Source organism: Cheilinus undulatus, linkage group 10, assembly GCF_018320785.1.
Source record: "Cheilinus undulatus linkage group 10, ASM1832078v1, whole genome shotgun sequence".
Classification (NCBI taxonomy): domain Eukaryota; kingdom Metazoa; phylum Chordata; class Actinopteri; order Labriformes; family Labridae; genus Cheilinus; species Cheilinus undulatus.
The window spans coordinates 1,451,525-1,459,361 of NC_054874.1; the positions used below are offsets into that span (position 1 = coordinate 1,451,525).

At 37.5% G+C, this 7,837-nt stretch overlaps 1 protein-coding gene across 2 annotated transcripts in view; it reads left to right on the forward strand.

The window, feature by feature from the left end:
- Positions 1-7,147, forward strand: part of zgc:66433 (uncharacterized protein LOC321250 homolog) — a 37,913-nt gene extending 30,766 nt beyond the window's left edge. For both annotated transcript variants that reach the window (XM_041798062.1, XM_041798063.1), the window contains exons 14-16: positions 773-885; positions 2,526-2,580; positions 5,356-7,147. In XM_041798062.1, coding sequence (XP_041653996.1) covers positions 773-885; positions 2,526-2,580; positions 5,356-5,822 — 635 coding nt within the window. In that variant the 3' untranslated portion in view covers positions 5,823-7,147. The remainder of the gene's footprint in view (positions 1-772; positions 886-2,525; positions 2,581-5,355) is intronic.
- The last annotated feature ends 690 nt before the right edge of the window (positions 7,148-7,837 follow it).

Consider the following 7,837-nt stretch of genomic DNA (forward strand, 5'->3'; position numbering starts at 1 on the left):
CTATATAAAGTTTAATAAATATTAGCTCTTTATAAAGTTTAATAAATATTAGCTCTATATAAAGTTTAATAAATATTAGCTCTATATAAAGTTTAATAAATATTAGCTCTTTATAAAGTTTAATAAATATTAGCTCTATATAAAGTTTAATAAATATTAGCTCTATATAAAGTTTAATAAATATTAGCTCTTTATAAAGTTTAATAAATATTAGCTCTTTATAAAGTTTAATAAATATTAGCTCTTTATAAAGTTTAATAAATATTAGCTCTTTATAAAGTTTAATAAATATTAGCTCTATATAAAGTTTAATAAATATTAGCTCTTTATAAAGTTTAATAAATATTAGCTCTATATAAAGTTTAATAAATATTAGCTCTATATAAAGTTTAATAAATATTAGCTCTTTATAAAGTTTAATAAATATTAGCTCTATATAAAGTTTAATAAATATTAGCTCTATATAAAGTTTAATAAATATTAGCTCTTTATAAAGTTTAATAAATATTAGCCCTTTGAGTTTTGTGCACAGGATTTTTTTGCAGAGTTTCTCTTCTAACATCAAATGAAAATTAAATTTTGTGTCATGACTGGAGGAGTTCATCGTCTAAGAATAAATGCGCCGACTCCTCCAGCATCAGGATCGACTCCTCTGTTAACAGCTTCCTGTCCTCATTGGTCGCCTGTATCTGTCCAGACTTTGAGTTTAATCAGACGTGATAAAAACAAGTTTCCATCCTCCTGTCTGTCTTAAAGTGATCTGTTTTATCAGTTCCAGCTTCAGCTCCTGGCGTTGGTAGCAGCTCCCCCAGCTGGATCTCCATGGCCAAACAGAAACAGAAGATCCATGAAGACGGCTCAGTGGAGGAGACCGCCGTCAGCACCGTAAATGTTTTTTTGAGAGTTTTCTGGATCCCAGAATAATAACCAGTCAACAAAAAATGATTTTATTTAAATATTCATTTATTCTGTGGTAGAATACAGGCGTTTTTTTAAATCGTAAACCCCTTCTTTTTAAAGAAACGTTACTTTTTTTGGTAACGTTGACGATGTGGATGGGCACACTGATATAAACCATGAAGAAAAGTAATCTCAGACTTCATGACTAAACTGATGTGAACAAACATCAGGATACCAGAGAGTAAAGCAGAAGGAACTGAAATAGCAGGGGAAATGAAATTGATAATATTGTGACATAGGCAAAAAAAAAGCTAGAAAAAGGTAAAGTTGGTGGAAAACTGGTGAAATGTAGTTACAGAGTGTCAAGAAAGGGTTAAATGTGGCAAAAATAGGCTAGGAATGGCAAAAAGGGAAGAAATAGGCATAGAAATGGTGAAAAGCAGTTAAAAAGTGGAAACACTGGGTACAGTGGGAAAAACATGGCAAAAATTGCAAACTGGTTAAAAGATGTCAAAAAAAACACACCAAAAATGTGTGACTGAAGGATAAAAGCAGCAAAAGAATAGATAGTGTCAATAATTGGTTGAAAGAGGCAAACATGGGTTAAAATTTTGAAAAGAAAGCTATTAAAATGGTCAGAAACAATGAGAAGGGTCTAAGAGTGGCATTAATACGTTGTTTTTATTTTTTTATTTTATACTAATATTACATTATATATAAATAAAATATCATTAATATATAATATAATTTAGCATATAATAATAATGATATAATAAATATAATATAATAATAAAAATAATAATATAAATATTATTATTATTATTATTTTTTTTTTTTAAGTTATTGTATTGTATTATTGTATTATCATTTAAAGCCATCAGACCTCAATAATAGCTTGACCCACTTTTCAGGTCCAAAAGGAGGAAACTGTTAGCCAAGATGCCAACACCAATACTCCTGGTCACACAGGGCCGGTTCTCTGGGTTTGTCAGGAGCTCAGCCGTCTCTGTGGCAGGCCTGACCCCAGTGGGGATTAGAGTTTGATGGTTTAACCTCATTAGTTCTAAAATGACCAGAGAACTTCCTGATATTCAGACCTGACAGGTTTCAACCTAAACTCAATGTTCAGATCCTGGTTGGTGCTCAGTGGAGAGAGAATCCACATCCATCCATCTTCTACACCGCTTGTCCTGTTGGGGGTCACGGGGGCTGGAGCCTATCCCAGCTGTCATTGGGCGAGAGGTGGAGTTCAGCAGTCAATCACAGGGCTGACATAGAGACAGACAACCAGGCACGCTCACACTCACACCTACGGGCAATTTAGAGTCAACTGACCTAACAGGCATGTTTTTGATGGTGGGAGGAACCCGGAGTACCTGGAGAGAACCCACACATGGACAGGGAGAACATGCAAACTCTGCACAGAAAGACCCGGGAACCAGGGACCTTCTTACTGTGAGGCAACAGCGTTAACCCCTTCGCCGCCGTGCAGCCCAGGCTGCATATCAGTTCCTAAAAACAAACCCTGACAGCAGAAAATTCACAATAATAAATGGAACATTGAGATTTGGTGATCGTCTGCTCTGTTTGTGTTAAAGTGTCTGAATATTTCTGTTTGTTTTCAGGAGGAACAAGAGAGGAAGAGCTCCAACAACAACACAGCTGAGTCCACCTGTAAAGGTAAGGCTTCATCTATGCAGGTCATTAACAGTGAAATAAGGTAAAACTGTTTTTTTTTTTGTTTAGTCTCATTTAAATGTTTTTGGCTCTTTTACTAAAATGCTTCTGCTGAATAAACACGAGAGCTTGTTTGTCCTCTTTCTAATCTTCTATTTGAAGTTTTAACGCTGCAGTTACATCCACACTCTGATGGTAGAGAATGACATCTGAAATTTATCAATTTATTATTTATCAGTATCAATATAATTTGTCAATTTATTTATCAATCAATTCATCTTAAAAATCTTTAAAAAATGTTCATATAAAAATAATAAAGCACACATAATAGATGACAGTGCAATACAGAAATATCCAAACAGTGATTTGGCCTACACTCTGAAAGGAGCGGGAGGAAGAGGACGCTTATACTCCCTCCTCTTCATAACTGTCTTGTAAAGGTTCAGACTGGTTTGTGTACTTTTATCAAATACTTATGCACATAAATCTGTTATATACTCCAAATCTGTGCTGCTATTTACCAAAAGTAGAAGATCCACCATTGTGGTCTGGGTAATCCAGGAGATCATCATCGTGCTCTTTGAGTGAAACCAGGAACTTAAAACCTGAACCTGACCCATGGGAGCTAGTTCTCCAGTCACAGACTGGATCCAGCTGGTCTCTATAAACCTCTGAGAACATCTGCAAACTTCTGGAACAACTCCTGAAAAATCTACTTTCTGTTCCACGTCAGGAAAGGATTTTTCTTTGTAGCTGAGTCCGAGTCCAACTCCAAGTCTGAGACCATGGGTCTCTGCCGGAAAACGGCGGATTGCTCCCTCTAGGTGAGGAGGGTGAAGGAGTTCAAGTATCTCGGGATACAAATGACTTTTTTGGTCGTTTACGACGGCACCATGTCAGACTGTGTGACCAAAATCTTGTCCGGTCTTGGCTGACAGCCTGGCCACACCACAAGAGTGATCCCGACCGCTCATCGTATGCTTACGTTGCCACTGTCTCCGTGACTGAGCGCGAGTTCACAGGTTGACAGGGAGGGGGGCGGGGTCAAAGAGTGTCAATCACTCCACAACAGAAGCGCTCTGTGTGATTGTAGCGGTCTTCTGCTCGTAAAAAAGGAAAACTAGAAACAATTATGGATTTGGTTATGGATAATAAGTATGGATGAGTGAAGAAGAGGACAACATCGACCGGCTCTCCTTCAGATAGAACTTAAGGTATGCATGTGATAACGTAAATAAAACAGAATAAAATGTACACATCAGTTCTCTGAGGGAGTAAAAAGGGATTCTTGTAAATGATGCAAAAATAAGGAGCAAATGTTCTCCTGTTGGTAGACGTCAGCAATCGAAATGAGAATCGTCAGGAGGGAGTCTGGGCTAAGAGCTAGGGTGAGGAGCTCGGACAGCTTGGTTGAAGCTTGGTCCCCTTCCTGTGGAGGTCTTCCAGGCACGTCCAACTTGGAGGAGACCCCAGGGTAGACCCAAGACTCGGGGATTATGTATCACATCTGGACTGGGAACACCTTGGAATCCTCCAGGAAGAGCTGGAAAATGTTGCTGGGGAGAGAGATGCCTCGGTGGACTTGCTCAGCCTGCTGCCTCTGCGAGCCGGCCCCAGATGAAGAGAAGCCAAAAACTCTGAACATCAAAATAAATATGATGTAAATCCTCTCTTTTGCCTCGTTTTGAACCAGATTACCTCTCGTTTGTGGGACTCTACCTGCTGAGCCTGTCGCCCTAACTGAAATGCTCCCCTAAATTAGAACTGATTTTTTTCACTGAACACCTTTTGTATGGAGGACCAAACCTGCCAAAATTATAAATAAATAAATAAATAAATGTAAAAATGAAAAAAATAAAAAACAAAAAAATAAACTTCAAAAATGAAATACAAAAAAATATCAATGTAAATAATTACAAAAATAAAAAATATGTACATAAATAAATAAAAGTAAAATAAATGAAAAAATTAAAAATAAGACTCAAAAATTAAATATAGATAAATAAATAAAGTGAAAATAAATACAAAAATAAATATATAAAGAGAACTAAATATCAGTAAATAAATTAAAAAAAAAGCTCTGCTCTCACATTTATTTATTTCATGCTGCAGGCACTATCAGCATGAAATGCAGCAGGAAATGTTATTCAAATGAGGGGGCGGTCCTTAGTGTGTCTTGGGTTGAACTGTTCTCCTATTGGTTGATGGACATGTGAGTGCAGAGATCTACTTGGCATGGAAACACGGGTAGCTGATGTTTTTTTTCTCTAAGAATGATTCGTGCAGCGTCCATCAGTATGAATCAACCAATTTAAACACATTCACTCAGCACAGCTGCAGCTCCGCCCACTCATCTCCTTTGAGATCCAGAACAAGTTCTTTTTGACGTGTTTAAATTCATGTTAAAACATCGATCTACCAGTAAAAGGTGGTCTGGATCCAAACAGGAAGTCAGTTTCCCTTAGTTTAAGACAGAAAATACAAAACCACATAATCAGTTTTTATGTGAAACAGTGGAATTTTAAAATGCAATAGAATGATTATCCCCTCATCATTTTTCATATTGAGTAAATTCTAATAATCATATTATTATAATAATAATAATATTATTGTGTCCCACTGCAGGAGTAAGTCTCTGTCTTTATGCTGCACATGCTCGTGAATTAGCAGAGAGAGATTTTATCCTTTTTTTAGTTTTAATGCAGAGAGATTTTTATTTTAAAATTTTGATTTTAAAGTCATCAGTGCATCTAAATGTCTTTATTGTTTTTTCCGCAGTGAGTCCAGAGGTCAGTAACTCTGCGGTACCTGCTAACAAAGAGGAAAGTGGGACTCCCTCTCCTCAAGCTGTGGTTCCATCTCCTCCTAAACCCCAGTCTCCTGTCCTGGTCTCTCCTGTCAGTCTAAAACCCAAAGCACCTGCCAGCTCCATTCTCCTGTCCCCGATCCCCTTCTCCCCCCACAGAAAGATCTGCCAAAAGCCGATGTCTGGTGCTGCCCCTCCACTGCTCTCCAAAGGTCCTGGTCAGATTCAGACACCCGAGCCCAAGAGTCCAGCACTGAGCTCTCCTCCTTATTCACCAAGAAATACCCCAGAGAAGGCCGACGCTAGAGCTAACCAGATCCCCTCCTCCCCGCGTTTCCTGCCTCCTGCTCCAGCATTTACCCAGGATGAGCCTCCTTGGATGGCGTTGGCCAAGAAGAAGGCCAAAGCGTGGAGCGAGATGCCCCAGATCGTCCAGTGACAAGAAGAAAAAAGCTAAAGTCTTACAGAAGGTGGGGGGACTGATGGACCAGTACGCAGTTTGCACACAGAGTTCTTTCCTGTTAAACTTGGCTTCTAATGTCCTTGTTGTTTTAGAAACCCGCTCTCAGTGAAGTCTAGGCCCAGTCTAACCAAGTTTGTTATTAAGTTGCACTTTCATGTTTCAAAATGACAGGATAGGAGGCAAAAATAGTTGAATACTTTTTTAAACTTTAGTGATTAATACAGTGCCTTAATGTGAGAGAATACCTGCTGATGCACACTAATAATTCTGACTTTTTATGGAGTAGCTCAAAGATTTCACCTGTTACTTAAATTCCATTCAGGTAGCAGAAGAAACTGTCTGCTCCTTGGTGTTATCACAACCAACCAAAGGTTGTGCATGGGGTTCTTGAGACTGATCTATTTCTTAAACCCTAAACTAAGGATGTTTGTCGTGTCACACTGTGTGTCAAACATGCAGCTGCCGTTATAAATCAGGTTTATTGTGAAAGTTTACAGACTTTCTGCAATGATCAAATTAAAAAAATGGAACTTTAATAGCTCAACACAACAAATGCTTCAAGTGTTTTGCTCAAATTCAGCTGAAAATGCAGCTTCTAGTGACTGCAACCCTTCATGGCTGCATCTTCAGTCCTCATAGAGCAGCTTTAGTTTCTCTGACCTGCTGCACACAGATGCATATCCAGACTCCAGCTTCTGGCAGCGTTCCTGAGGAATCTCAGCCCAAACCTCCAGTTCAGTAACACTCTTAGATCTGCACGCTGCAGCCGCCTCCAGAGATTTTCTGCGGGGTTGAAGTCAGGCGACTGTGATGGCCATGGTAGAATCTTCCAGGACTTCTTCTGCAACCAGTTTGTACTTGTACAAAAAGAATATACCCACTGTTAGGACATTTATTCAGCTGTCTTGTAGAAAATCTGCTGTAAATACAAACTGTAAACATGTTTTCCTCCTCCAGTTTCATCTTGTTGGTGAAATTTGTCCTAAAAACATGTCAAGAACCAAAGCATGCAAAGAAACTAGAGTATGTATAAAACAAAGCAGATAAAAAACTCTAATCCAGTGTTCCAAACCCTAAAAAACAGTGAAAAGTATATTTTAGTCCTGATCCTTCAGGAGTAATTCAGGGTTTCTGCAACGCTGCGACATGTGGACTGGAGGGGAAGGAGAAAGACCCTCAGTGTCTTACCGATAAAAACAGTAAAGTTATTTGATGAATAATGCCATAAATGCATGCTTACCCTGACATCTGCATCAACATCTTTGTGTCTTTCATGTAAATAAAGTCATTTTTATTCTTTATCTTTGAGTCACACGGTGACTTTTTTGTTCTCTGGTTATAAAGGTGCATAAAAAAATAAATCATGAAAAGTTCATTTTTATTTCCTGAAATTAAAAAAAAAAATCAGCTTTCATATATTCTGCATTTATCACTCACCAAGTGAAATATTTCAGGGTTTTTGTTTTGTTTTAATCTTAATTACGGCTCACAGCTTATGAAAACCAAAATTCCACTATCTAAAAATATTAGACCCCCCAAAATTAAGGTGCCAGAGACTAGGGCTGGGCAATTAATCACAAATTAGATTAAATCACAATATGGCCTGCTGCAGTTTTCAAATCACAGAAGGTGCAATATTTCTTCAACCTGAAATTTGTGTCTAAATACCAGTTTAAAACTTTTTTTACAGCAGAGACGTTATGCATTACATATCATGCAATCATTTTTTTCTATTTTTGTATGTTTATCTTGTTATATATGAGAATTATATTAAATTTATCATTCCCTTTAATACATCAGTTCATATCCAATTTGCAAAATGAGTCAAAATCATTACGATTAGATATAGTATATGGGTTATAGGATAGAATAAAATATTGCTTGTTTTTGTTGGAAAATACATGAGATGAGGAACTTCAGAAATAATCGCATATTAAATCACAATCACAATATTGTGTTAAAAAATTGCAATTTGTTTTTTCCCGCATCGT